This window comes from Dreissena polymorpha, chromosome 10, assembly GCF_020536995.1.
Source record: "Dreissena polymorpha isolate Duluth1 chromosome 10, UMN_Dpol_1.0, whole genome shotgun sequence".
Lineage (NCBI taxonomy): Eukaryota > Metazoa > Mollusca > Bivalvia > Myida > Dreissenidae > Dreissena > Dreissena polymorpha.
The window spans coordinates 6,853,779-6,869,284 of record NC_068364.1 but is presented as its reverse complement, the minus strand read 5'-3'; the positions used below and the strand labels follow the sequence as shown (position 1 = coordinate 6,869,284).

Here is a 15,506-nt window from a genome sequence, read left to right as displayed (position 1 = left end):
TGCTTTGAGACGGCAGATTGTGAACCTGGGTCCGGTTTAATGAAAATCTACAAAACCCGACTGTAGTCGGTTGACTGTGTGGTCGACCGACGCTAGTCGGCCGCAAACTGACCACTCGCCGAGTTCGAGGAGCAAATTGCCGCGACTGTGGTCGCACGACGGTGTGGTCAGTCGACTGTGGTCGTGGTAGTCGCTATTTTTAGGAAAAATTACCACTTCCGCCATCAAAATCCGACGGCGAAATTACACGCGAAAAATGGAATACGAAGACAGCAACATTTAAAGTCAGTGCCATTTGTGGTCCAAAAAGAGAAAGATATCCTTTTAGAGCTTGTAATCGAGACCAATAACCTGCTGGAGGAAAAGCGCGGGCCTTTGGTGACCGAGGCAAATTAGCGGACATAGTGGCAGGAGACTGTGGCAGCCATAAACGCGTGTTGGGTGGCGTTTAGGACAGCAGACACATGTAAAAAAAGCTACGGGACATAAAGAGGAATGCACTAGACTGACCACTGATTTACTTCAAGGTACCAGCAGGAGACTCCCAGACAGTCTGAGACAGTGCCAAGACCGCATTGACGCCTGCAGGAGACTCCCAGACAGTCTGCGACGGTGCCAAGACCGTCTGGGTACATGCACTAGAATTCCATACAGTCTGCGACGGTGCCAGACAGTCTCTCAGACAGGCGGGACACATGCAGGAGACTCCCAGACAGTCTGCGACAGTGCCAAGACAGTCTCCAAGACCGGCAAGGCACGTCCAAGAGACTCCTAGACAGTCTTCGACGGTGCCAATACCATTTTGGCTCCTGCAGGAGACCCCGACACAATCTGCGACGGTGCCAGAAAGTCTTCAAGACCGGCGATGCACCTGTAGGAGACTCCTAGACTATCTGCGACTGTGCGAAAACCGTCTGGACACCTGCAGGAGACTCCCAGACATTCTGCAACGATATCATGACTGTCTGGTCACCTGGCGGAGACTCCCAGACAGTCTGCGACGGTGCCAAGACAGTCTCCAAGACCGGCAAGGTATCTTCAAGAGACTCCTAGACAGTCTTCGACGATGCCAATACCATTTTGGCTCCTGCAGGAGACCCCGACACAGTCTGCGACGGTGCCAGAAAGTCTTCAAGACCGGCGATGCACCTGCAGGAGACTCCTAGACTATCTGCGACTGTGCGAAAACCGTCTGGACACCTGCAGGAGACTCCCAGACATGCTACAACGATATCATGACCGTCTGGCCACCTAGCGGAGACTCCCAAACAGTCTGCGACGGTGCCAGACAGTCTTTTTAATCGGCGGGGGAACTGAAGACTTCGAGACAGTCTGCCACGGTGCCAAGACTGTTTGTGAACCAGTAGGAGGCTCCCAGACAATCTATGACTGTGCTAATGCCGTCTGGGAACCTGCAGCAGACTCCAAGACAGTCTTTGACGCTGTCAGTAAATCTCCAGACCGGCGAGTCACCCGCAGGAGACTCCTAGACAGTCTTCGACGGTGACAGGACCGTCTGGTCAGCCACAGGAGACTCCCAGGCGGTGCCAGGAGTCTCCGAGACCGTCAGGGCACCTTCGGGAGAATCCCAGACAGTCTGCCCGTTGCGAAGACCGTCTGGGCACCAGCAGGATACTTAAAGATGGTCTGCGTCGATGCCAATACAGTCTTGGCACCTGCAAGAGACTTTCAGACAGTCTTTGACGGTGCCAGACAGTCTCTCAGATCGGCGGGGAACCTTAAGCAGACCCCAAGAAAGTGTGCGACGTTGACAGACAGTCTCCCAGACCGGCGGGTACATGCAAGAGACTCCCATACATTCTGCGACGTACCAAGACCGTCTGTGCAACTTCAGGAGACTCCCAGACAGTCTGTAACAGTGCCCGAAAGTCTCTCACTCCGTCGAAGACTGTTTGTAAATCTCCTGCAGGTGCCCAGACGGTCTTGGCACCGTCGCAGACTGTCTGGGATTCTTCTGCTTGTGCCCCGACAGTCATGTATATTGTCTGGCACCGTGTGCGAGTCTCCTGCCGGCGCCAAGACGGTCTTCCCGAAGTCATATACTGTCTGGGAGTCTCCTGCCGGTGTCCCGATGGTCAGGGTGACCGTCTGGCACCGTCTTTGAGTCTCCTTCAGGTACCAAGATGGTCTTGACATTTTTGCCGACTGTCTGAGAGTCCCTTGGAGATGCCCCGAAGGTCTGAGAGACTGTCTTGCACAGTCTGTGATTCTTCTGCAGGTGCCCAGACGGTCTTTGCACCATCGTAGACTGTCTGGGAGTGTCCAGCAGGTGCGCCGCCGGTCTTGAAGACTGGTAACGTCGCACACTGTCTGGAAGTCTCATGCAGGTGCCTCGCCTGTCCTGATGACTCTCGGGCACCGTCGCAGACTGTCTGGTTGTCTTCTGCAGGTGCCAAGATGGTCTTGACACCGTCGCAGACTGTCTTGAAATCTCCTGCAGGTGCCCAGCTGGTCTGGGAGACCTTCTGAAACCGTCGCAGACTGTCTGGGATTGTCCTACAGGTGCCCAGACGATCTTGGTAACGTCGCAGATTGTCTGGGAGTGTCTTGGTACGGGTTTTGGGTGCCGACAAAGCGTCACGCGACGAGCAGTCGTGGTGTGAGGGGTTGACTGCGGTCGCTCGACAGTATGTCGAACAACGTGCGGTCGACGGACGATCGTCGCTCTCTAATAAACCCGGTTATCGTCGCACGACGATTATTCCCTGGTAAAACCATAATCGCCTGACTATGGTCGCTCTCATTAAACCGGACCCAGCACTGACAATATGCGGAGGAAACACCACCCTGACATGTCATGACTGTCATTGTGTGTGCGAGGCTGCGGGCGGTGACGGTAGGTAGCTCATTGGTGACCACCTTGTTAAGATGTAATGGTTTTCTTATACACACATTTCGGTGTATACTATCTGTGTTCATATTTTGAATGGTTAGAAAGAAGCGGTGTGCGTGTTTATCTTTACTCATTTAAAAATAACATGCGTTACGATTGTTATTCATATTCGTATGGTATAGAAGGAGTTAACCGTGTTATAAGGTATATATCTATTATACAGTGTTGGATATATACTGTAAGTAACGATACCTGTGAAAGATCATATTACTGAAAAACAGTTTACACACCAAAACGCGGCAAACACTTAAAAATAAATAAAGAATTGTCAATGTATCACATTTTACGCGCATGCCAGCGTCACCGAAGTAGTCGTCGTCGTCTTCGTCGTCATCGTGGTCCCCCTCTCCACCTCCTCCTCATCCCATTCAACACATTGTTATCACATAAAATCTCACACTACTTTAATCAAACTTTCAAGTTACCACATTTTCATATATGCCAATCGCACGCATTTGCCAAACGTTCCACACTGTCAAATTCACTTGCTCTGTGAACTTATGCCTTACTCGCTTGGTCATGTTCTGTTAAATATCAGAATCTATTTCACAGATCCTCATAAGTGCAGGAACAACAGGGATTGCCGCGACCACGACCACGACGGTGACCCCCACCACTGCCACATTGGTACCTGGGAGTGCATTAACGGTGTCTGTCACTGCACTGCCGGACATGGGAAATAATTCGGTGTTCGTACCGATGTTATGTTAATTTGGAATGACTCGTTTCGAAGAAATACAATACATGCATTAAAATCAATTTTAGGCGTGATATGACTTCGTGTTGTTATATGTGAACCGTCGATATCGATCTAAAACAGAGGTCGGTTGATGGGCATACAAGTGAAACGACTTGATATGATATTATTTACGTGAATGATCTAGTGTCATGCTTAATAAGTTTGTGTTAATAAGTGTTTCAAATTATGAAACAGGTTGATTCGTCGCTTGGGCATCCCGGTGGCCACAGTATTGCTCTTAAAAAGTTGCGATAACTTCAGCTTGTGTTCAACACACTCTAATCACATAGGCGAATTTAGACATATGGAAAGTTTATCGCAGCGTTCAGTGAGATGCCGAGTATAGAAACGATTGATAAAAACTTTATCACCAACTTTTCGAGTTCGATGAGATATAGTTGTCATACATAAATTGTAATCGTTTGGTTACGATTGGTTACGATTTGATGAAAAAGGAGTCTCGACGTTGCACAAATACCATATTTGCGTTTTAAGCATAAAACCGGGCCAATGACTCTAGTACTGTTGTGGTCCAATAACAATCTCAACCTCAAAATGAAACTACATAATGCGTTAGATCGTACATTCACATCCTGATGATAGCTGTCATTGTGTGTGCGAGGCTGCGGGCGGTGACGGTAGGTAGCTCATTGGTGACCACCTTGTTAAGATGTAATGGTTTTCTTATACACACATTTCGGTGTATACCATCTGTGTTCATATTTTGAATGGTTAGAAAGAAGCGGTGTATGTGATAACAATTTGTTGAATGGGATGAGGAGGAGGTGGAGAGGGGGACCACGATGACGACGAAGACGACGACGACTACTTCGGTGACGCTGGCATGCGCGTAAAATGTGATACATAGCTGTCGATCTTGGGGGAGGGTAGGGGGGGGATTACCACAACGCTTTGATTTTTTTTATGTCTATTGCTCAATACTGACGTTTAATGACTGTTCAATGGTCAAGACTACCGGTACACCGTATGTTGAGCATTACTAATACGTTATTATTACTTATCAAATACACTCAATATAATAAGTCAAACAACATAAACAACTAAGTTATGGACCGGGTAAGAACATGTACTTAAACTATATGCATAGAATGAATTGCTAAAATCGAAGTGTTCACTGTGAGCTTGAATTTGAAGCGATAGACATGTTTTCGCACGCGACACGTCGTCTTGATAAGGTGTGTCAGTTCATTTCGAAATATCATTGTGCATTACAAATTGTTAATTGCCAGATGCGACATGATGTTTTACTATATAGAAATAATTCTATGAAAACACTCAAAATGACCAATGTGACCTTAACTTTGAAGCGAGCTACAAGATAATTATTGTAGCATGCAATATATCGCCCAGATATGAGGATGACGTGTGCCACTTTATTTTTAAATCCTTTGATGTACAACAAAGCTATGAGCCGAATGTCCCCTCCGCCGCTATTCGTGCACGTGTTGAATTAAATTACAACGTTACATAATATCAGTCAAAACATATGTTAGAAACCCCTGATGTTGTAATTTAATTTCAATGCAACGCGTTCGCAGGTACTTTAATCATCATCATCATCATCATCATCATCATCATCATCATCATCATCATCATCATCATCATCATCATCATCATCATCATCATCATCATCATCATCATCATCATCATCATCATCATCATCATCATCATCATCATCATCATCATCATCATCATCATCATCATCATCACCACCATCATCATCATCATCATCATCATCATCATCATCATCATCATCATCATCATCATCATCACCATCATCATCATCATCATCATCATCACCACCATCATCATCATCATCATCATCATCATCATCATCATCATCATCATCATCGTTCCATTTATCGTTATTTTTTATCATAAAAATCATTCTGATAGTCATCATTAATGGCAGACCTTCACCAATTACCTCCCCTGAATTTCAATTGGTAATAAGTAGGTCCCTTTTTGTGATTCCTTATACTTTATAGTACACGTTTTTCTCTAATATATGTATAATGTTCTAAGTTATTGGATTGTGCGTTTAGATATAATGTTTTTAAACTTATCTTATTTAAAGTATGCTATTGCTATCTGCTTAAGGTAGGCCAGTAGGACCTGTAAATAAACTCTGAAACACACAATCTGCTTAAGGTTACATAAATAAGACCAAAATAAACAGTTTAACTCCTATGCTATCTCAATTAAAATAAGCAAATACATTGAGGACTCCAAATAGTTTGGCCTATGAACAATTAGGTTTACCTAGGATTTTATCTGTCAGCGAAGATAATTGAAGAGCCACTTAGGTACCTTACTGAATTTACAAGGTATTAATATACACTAATGAAACAAGAAAAATAACCGACGTTTAATTCGCTATCAATGTTTTTTTATTACTTCCCTTTGTAAAGTAAGCATTATCACAATATTACGTAGTAATGCAGTCATGATATCAAAATCACCGTACATAGTACACAAACATTTTAGAAAATCGTAAATACAATGTACTTACAGTGATGCATGGTAAGAATTTTGTCTGTAGCATTAAATATAACACACACAATACAGTGAAGCATACATTTTAGCATGCGCTTATTGTTTATATTATTGGTCACTTCTATCCTGTCACTGTGTTCGGGATATCATCTAGATGGTACGTACAGTTGGTAATGTTTTTCAGTATGTCACTGTGAAATGTGTGGCACCATGACGGATTGCGGCTTTTCAGGCATGTATCAACGTATAAGGTGTTCAAGCATACCATTATAAGTATTTTCATATGTCTTATGTTGCAATGCAAATTAACAGCCTTTCTGTTTGTCTGTACGTCATTGCCTGCAAAACATGTATTGACATAGTGTCCACTGTTTCCACGATGACAGGGATGAGTCATTTAAATGCAACCGAATACAACTTGATTATTTATAGAAATATAGTTTCCTTTTTCCGCATTAAAAATAGCTTACAAACGTTGCAATAATCTATCTGTAAATAGGTTGTACTGTTCAATTGGTCGTTAGAATGGAATAAGAAGAGTGCCATGTGCGCGCACAGCACGTTGTATGATTTACGCAATATCAATACCCCAGTCTCCATTGTACGTTTAATAGAGACATATCTCACAATTCACTTCAGGGCGTAAAGCGCTTGTTTACTTCTTTGCTTAAAATTCTTCATGAAATCCAACGTAAATAAGAATTGACATAACGTATGAGAGCATCTCGATAGCAATCAGTTTGATCAAACAGTTAATTTATATCCAAGTATGTTCATCTTTATATAACTCGATATATAACATTAAAACGCTCTATATATGAACTATATTACAATTCACTCACAGAAAAGGTGGACTTTAAATGCACATCGAACACGCTGAAAAACTCATTTCGAAATATTTCTAAACCATAGTGGGGTTAAACTCTCGATGACCTTTTAAAAATGTGAGCGAACGTGAACATAACTTTTTGAATTGCACTGTAACTACACGCGACAAACCAAAATAGACAGCTACATGTACATAAGAACAAACAACGGCAGCTCGATAGGGAGCTCAACAGGCGTAAACGAAAATACGAACGGTACCAGCAAATTGAATTTAAGGAGATCTGCAAACAGAATTCCAATTTTGTTAAGAGCCACATACAATCGCTAGACCCAAAACAAGGCTCCACCATTTTCATGAAAACATTTGACATAAACGGCGACATTATACGCGACATAAATAGTATCATTAAAAGGTGGGAGATGGATTTTAAGAGTTTATTTAACAAAGCAAAATCTTGTGAAGGATCAAACATCGACGAACAATTTTATAACGATTTCAACCAATTCAACACCAACCTGGAAGAACACTGTTCTGAAAGCAGGGAGGACAACTCGTGTTCTATTTTGAACGATAACTTTTCCATCGCTAAAATGAACACGGCTGTATTTATTTGCAAATATGGCAAGGCATGTGGTGAAGACCTACTTCCGTATGAAGCGTTTAAGAATTAAAACTCACACACGCTCCTTCTTGAACTTTTCAATGAACGTTTTACAGGGATAACTCCCGAGTTATGGACATCGTCAATCATTCGACCTATACCGAAAATTAGTACAAGCGATCGTCGGATACCGCTCAACTACAGCAAATAAGTATACCTCCGGAGGTCAGTATTATTTTTACAAAACATCTGAACTTGGACGTTAGGTGAACAAAACTGCGTTCCTGTACATACCATCTATTTACACTGTGTTCTATCATTCGAAATAGAAAAGCGTAAGGCTTATCGACATACGAATGCTTTATCGACATCATGAACGCCTTGACAGAGACTGCTAAATGGCCATACTATTATCCGTCGGCGTTTACATACATTTCTATACCATACTGCCAAATTGTTTAGCACGTCTCGTGAACGGGTTGATGTAAATAGACACCTAACGGACTACTTTGACATAGAATGATCCGTATAACATGGAAATAAAATTTCGCCTACCGTATTCGGACTATACATCAACGATTTAGCTCTAGAATTAAAGTGCATGAACCTGGGGACCATGACCAACGGCAAAAATGTATGCATCCTTCTTAATGCTTACAATGTCTTGTTGTTCTTAGCGGAAATGAAGCACACTTACAGAACATGCTGTATAAAGTGTAAAGTAAAGCCGGTGTAAAAGCTTGCGCATTAAAAGTAATCCAACACAAACGAAAATTGTGCACTTCAGGAAACAAAACCAAAACAAAACGGAATATGTCTTAAATATAGAAGACGAGATCATTAGTGTTACACCGTGTTATAAATACTTGGGTTGTATATTAACCGATAAGCTTGACTTCACGGAGACAGCAAACATATTGGCGGAAGCGGCTGCTCGCGAACTTGGTGGCTTGTTAAACAAGGCCAATGCAATATATCGCCTTTAATTTAACCTTTTCACAAAACTTTACGAAACTAGTGTAATCTTGGCGACGGACTACATCTCTGGGTTCTGGGGTTATACAAAGTACTCAACATGTGATATAATACAAACAGAGCCATCCGGTTGTCCCCATGCATTCATAAATATGCGTCGAACTTTTTTAACAAATGGCGATACTGGATGGCAAGTGCCCACAATGCGACGTCACCAGAACATACGCCGCCTGTGGGACCGTCTCGTCAAAATGCCAGACGATAGAATCACGAAGAAAGTATTTTGTGGGATTACGCACATAGCCACGGGTGGTGTTCGGACGTGAATTAAATTTACTCAATCTGTATACATCTAAATCCATGAACAACCTGTCGCTGGACAATATTTTGTTTCATGCTAAAGAGACATGTTCACGCACGTATGATGACCGGATTTTGTATCCCAACGCAAGCTCATGACTTGCCGGCAAATTAAACACGAACTTGAGTACGAAAATTATGTATCTATGCAACTACCAAAGCACTTGAGATCTTACATTGCTCAAATAAGAACAGGCACCTTGCCGCTGCGGATTGAAACCGGGCGGTTTAGAAAGCTAAAGGTCGACGAAAGACTGTGCTTATTGTATCAAAGAACCAATTAATTTGAAACAGAATACCGTTTCTAATTTGAATGTCCATTATACCTGTGTTTAAGATTATCTTTCTACAATTGTATCGCAAAAATTAAACCAAGCATAATGAACACTCCGTATAGCGTGAGGCTAGCATGTATGCTGACTGATAAAAGACTTATTTTAAAATTTGGATTGTTTATTCAAGAGTGCTATATAAAACGCTCGGAAGCATTATTTATATCCGACAAACATGAAAAACACATCAATGTGTGCATACTAATCCCTATATAAATAGTATTACTTATTTGCACACGAACTTGTCATACAATAATTATAAGTCCACTAGTTAACAATTAACAGCAGCGATTCACTTAAACTATCCGTGTACATACTTTAAGCAATGACACTCTTTTTATTATCGTGCTCTTTACACTTTCCCTCTCTATTTAGATTTAATTGTATGACTACACCCTAAAATGTCAACTTAGTGACACCTCAGCCGGCTGGGAAGTGCAATTGTTAGCAAATATATACTATTCGTCTTATTATTTCTGTAAATACCAATGATTGTCTATGTACTATGCGTAACTTTAATAAAATATACAACTAATTCTGTGTATCACATAAAATATTAAACACTTCATTATTCTTCCGTTTCTTATCTCCCTCACAATAAGCGATCGAAGTGTTTAGCACTTAGCACATGAGGCAAAATCAACCTAAAGATTATCAGAACAGAACAGAAAACTATCTTTTTACACCTCAATCATACACGTATGCAGTAAGAGGAACAATATACAAATGTATCTTTAGTTTAACACTATTTTAATAGTCATATTATTCACGGTTAACGGGTTACAGTCAAAATACAAGCGCAATATAAAACAACAGAAGGACACACAATTACATAACAAAGATAAGTGAGATGATGCAAGGAGCAAAATAGCGTTGTATTTTCAAAACAGAACGGACAGAACACAACTTTATTTACATCTCAGGCATGCAGGTATGCAGTAAGAGGAACACTATATATTTAGTTATACAATAATTAGATAGACATGTGCTTCACGGTTAATGTGGTAAAGTCAAGGAACAACAACAACAATAGATCAAAAAACAAACAAAAAACAAAGAAAAATAAGTTGTATTTTTGGCACATTATGACTTTAAAAGACTAATTGTTTTTCAATTTTATGTATCTAAGGTCACAAACACAACATCGTAAAAACTAGTTATTTGATATTTCTTAACAGGTGTTAGCAAATTTACTAAATGTATGTAGATATTCAACGTTTTCTATGGACATTATATACTTAACTTTATATACACTGCAAACAGGTCTTGAACACATAATTATATCGATTCTATCGGCAGTAAAGTGAGTGCATTTTATAATGTTATGTTCTTCGTTGCCAATGTTATGACATAAAGTTCACTATCTTTTTATTTCCGTTCCATCTGCCAGTTTCGATTGGGAAATGATGATTACCACTGCGGAGCTTCAATATAGATAGATACTTAGATTTAGGAAGAAGCTTTAGGTAATTATCAAATTCAAGATTGTTTTTACATTAATTATAAAATTAACCTTTATTTGATAGGTTCATGTCCACATGCTACTGTTGAATGTATTGATCAATAAGTGCACGTTTTACTTGTAATGATTTCATGTTCGGCGAGTTTTGCCACACGATCGATTTTCCTGCCATATCTATTATTTGTTTAATCTTAGATATCCATTTAAAGTTATGCAAATTGTTATTGATAAGATTAATATCTATTTTTAGAATAGTTTTTGTCATTACCTAAATAGTTGAAGTCCATCATTTTGCTGTAAATAGTGAAAGATAGCGGGTATTTCCCAAGTTCACCATATTGCATATATGTGGCAGGGTACTTTTACGAGACATAGTAATTTTTCTTAGGAATTCCCTATGTACGCGTTCAATAATGTCAACGTTTTAATAGTCCCATATTTCGTATCCATATGTCAGTATGGGTACAATAGTAGGATCAAAAATTTTGAACATTAAATCCAGAATAAGATATGAGTTATTTGCACGGATATAAACCCATGTATGCCTAGTGGACTCCGCATCCTCCTAAATCGCATCATGCGGCGTCTCATCCTGGTCTACGCTGTTTGCCAGTGCCTTTTTTCTAGACGCTAGGCATAAATGGGTTAGTATATTCATTGTTTTTTAAGCTTGTTCAACATTATTTTGTTTATATTAGCTGTAGAATTTTCAATGCTAACAAATACGAGTTTTAATGCTAAGAATTATGCGTTTGAAATCACAATAAGTCAAATAAGTTGACCGCCAAAATTATGGTTAAACAGACTTTGATGTTACGACAAGACGAAAATACGCAATTAATTTGTGGACAAGCACTAAATAAAAGATAAACTTGTCATCCAAAAGGTGGTCACTAACTAATGTTAAATGACCTAACCAGAAAATATTGTTCGACCGCCCCAAAGAACTAGGTCAAGACCAAATAGTTGGTCGACCACAAAACTTTTCACGAATTGTCATGAGTGACTTCATACAAACCGGCACAGCCATATTCGATTTACATAACAAAGTTTAGTTAAAAAAACCAGTGGGGAGTTTATTAAATGTCAACAGACTTTGAAAAATAAATACTACACGAAATACATTTCTACAAATAGCATGTTTAATCGCTGAACAAATCGATGATGAAACAAGCTGAAAACGGACCACAATACTGTGCATCAAAATTGTTCCTACTGACTCGAAAATGTGAGCATTGTGACACAAATATTCAAAATTAATTATTTAAATAGAGAACCGAAAATTGAACATGCAACAATCACGAAATGTTTCTGTCGTTCAGAATAATTTTAGCCTCAATATGCGTATAGCATTTATAATGGTAACGCTAAATGGATACACCGAGTTGGCAACAAAAACTGAATATGACTTTATACTTCCAGCTTTGGCACGGGTTTGTGTGTTATTCCGTCATAATCATGAGTAAGCACACACATTTTAAACACCGCTGTAAAAAATAGTTCAGTTTTATCATGCAGGGAAAGAATGTATGAATGGTTAGTTGAATAATTTCTTATGTAGTATGTACAATGTTAATTGGATGGAAATTGTCGAATACAAAGTATATACATAGTGCTGTAAAAAAATCAAGTTGAACTAAGCCAAACATTTTCTGAAAATTTACAACATGTGTCCAACTTAATAATTTTGTCTTAGAATACTGTTAATGAATTTACTTTGGACAATGAATCGAGTATCACAAACAAATAACCGTAGGTAACGAGTACGTAAATGTATAAAAAAAACAACACATTTTAAATAGATAACCTGTAGCATTTAATTTTAATCAATATCTAAAGCTTATATGTAAGTTGTACTGCACTAATACATATATTACGGATTTCAATAATAAATTAATACCAAAGGTTTTTTCTCGCTAAACGATCGTCTATAAACAACCGCTTATTCGATAACTTTTCATCCTTAAAGAATATTAAAACTGACACATATTTGCACTTAAACCGTACGTTGTGACCTAAGCATTTAGTATACAACCAGGGATTATTACGCAGGACCAGTCTCTTGTTAATCAGATACCATATGATTTTGGAAACGAATTAATGAATGTATAATTTACTGTTATAAATACTGTTTCTAAGTTATGTATCTATATTAGGTGGGCAGGGCACATTATGAAACTGAAAGTTTATTATGGATATTTTAAAATTATCAATACTATTATCTCATTACTTTCAATAGTGAAGTTAAAGTGCACTAACGATGCATCATTTATATCTTTTCAACGATTTCAAAGTGTTTCATGTTTCATCTTTAAAGTAGAATTAATCTCATCTAAATGCAAAATGTTACCGACTTACGTTTGAATTAATCTCATATATCCGTTTCCGAGTACCAACGGTTTGAAATTAAGAATCGATTATTTTTAGCATTTATTAAATCACCAGCGTTTTATTTTATCTTTGTTAATGTATTTTACCTATATCCCGATTTCTTTCAATAATGTTAAATGTAAAGTTTGCATTAACGAGGATGGAGCAAACGATAAACATGCTTTATGATATATGAAAAGTTGTTATTAACATTTTCATTCGAAACACTACTGTATATAAATGGTTTATTTCAAGACTGCATTATTAATCTAATAGAAAAAGTTACCCACTATCATAATTTCAAGTGTCAATTTTTTATTGGAAAATCGGCAAAACGCTTTTGACCATTTACAAACAAATAAACACAATATAATCAAAGTGCATCAATACACTACAAATACAATCAAGTAAATAAATATATACTACTATCATACACACTGGTTTATGTTCAAGAGTTGCTTTTAAAAAGCATGGGTGAACGGAACCTTCTGAAAGAAAATGTTTAAATGATACACGAAATACAATGTAATTTCAGGTTAAATACCACGATGTAGTTGCTTTTACACTGCCCCACAATGATGGAGTGATTGTTAACATTGTAATATATAGACTCTGGGTTTTCCACGCCCTCCAGGGCCAGAACAGCTAATTTTGTCCTGCCTTCGCTATCCACCTGCACGATATTGTTTGATGACCATCCACAGACTAGCACATGGCTTGCAGAGGTCACATGCACATCCCAGGGCTCCTTTAGCTCAGGGTCAGCGAAGGTGGATATGATTGACCCATCTCTGGCCAGGGTGAGAAGTTTGTGCTGTTCAAAATTGGTCACAAAAATAATGTCGCCTTGGTGGCTCACTGCACACTTCAACACTGGAAAAGAGCATATTAACTAAGTCAAAAATGAAACTTTCGTAAATAACGGGCTCAATTGTAACAGTTGCGTTTGTAATAAGCACGCATACATGCTCGTGTACTTTCATGAATAAACAATACTCCGCTAGATTCTGTATCTTGAAACATCGTGAAGCTGACATTAAGTTGCTATGAAGAGTTTGTTTGTCATTAGCCGATAAATAACTTATTATTGAAGATTTAAACTAGGCTAATCGATAAACAAGTCAGGCTATTTGACATGTATTTCATTGTAATACAATACCTGCCTCGACACTATTGTTACATGTCAATTAATATATTAACTGACGTGATTAAACGATATTTTGATGTTAGTCAACATTATATGGTCTCTGCTGTATTATGCTTGGGTTTTGAGTAGAAGCATACAAAACAAATTAATTTATTTCTAATATTGCGACAGTTAATATCATATTAAAGTATGTGTTTTACCTGTCAAATGGCCTGTTTTGTCTTCGTATAGTGTTTTGACCAGTTCCCCGATCATTGAGTATGTGTGTAGTGCGGTACCAGACGTGACAAATAGTTCTCCCCGATGGTGGGTAATACCAATACAGTTATGTTGTAAATTCATTGTATTACCTTCCACAATCGTGTCATTGGTCACAGAGAAAAACTTAACTTCGTGTCTATGACTAGAATCATCTTTGAGATTACACGTGATTGCAAACTCATTATCAGTGACCCGACACATGTCCTGAGGATAAAAAGAAAAATCCCAACGACTAATCTCATGGTAGGTCTGGTTTAGCATCTTTACGTTTGTATTTTTGTAGTCGGTTATAAGGATCCTACCGTTCGGAAGAACACAGATGCCCGTTATATTGCAGCTGTCTCTTGTACCACAGCCACTTTTTTCTTGTGTGCATTTTTGGTGCGGGATGCGGCGCTATATGATATGCCCGGAAAATGTTCTGACGGTTTAATAAGGGGGGTGGGGTTTTAAAAAAGACCCCCCCCGCTAATTTTGCCGGGCTAATTTTGTTTTCAATATACAATGTCAAACACTAATTGTACTACGAGAGTTGTATCGCATAAGTCATTACAAAAAAATGGTATAAATAGGAGATGAATACGTTAGTAAGTCTAAGAACGTTTGTTTGCAAACATGTCTGTGTACAGTCGTTTAGCGAGGCTTAGAAAATCTGAACCACGAGCCTTCAGTCGCTATCAAAATATGGACCAGAGACTTCAAACCTTTGAAGACAGGCCATCCAAACGCAGCGTGTCAAAGGAAGACCTGGCTAGCCAAGGGTTCATCTACGACCCTTGTGTCATCTCCGACACGAGAGAGAATTTCTCCGACACTATTTTTAATTGCGTTAGATGCGTGTTTTGCAATGCGCACATTTCCATTTGGAACATGGACAAAGTAGATGTGAGAGTTAGGCATCGACAGCTGTGCCCCGCTTGTCCTTTTGTGTTCGATTGGAACATGAACAAAGAAGAAATAGTGAGACTCAGTCATCGACGGTTTGGTCGTGCTTGTCCT

General features: G+C 39.2%; 1 protein-coding gene across 1 annotated transcript; it reads right to left on the bottom strand.

Moving 5' to 3' along the window:
• Nucleotides 1-1,486: 1,486 nt before the first annotated feature.
• Nucleotides 1,487-14,854, bottom strand: LOC127847953 (uncharacterized). The gene is made up of 5 exons (XM_052380205.1): nt 14,447-14,854; nt 13,622-13,972; nt 2,358-2,557; nt 2,065-2,233; nt 1,487-1,617 (listed from the first exon to the last, which is right to left on the bottom strand). Exons 1-5 carry the CDS (start codon nt 14,766-14,768, stop codon nt 1,487-1,489), a joined length of 1,173 nt encoding a protein of 390 aa, XP_052236165.1. The 5' UTR covers nt 14,769-14,854.
• Between the last annotated feature and the right edge of the window lie 652 nt (nt 14,855-15,506).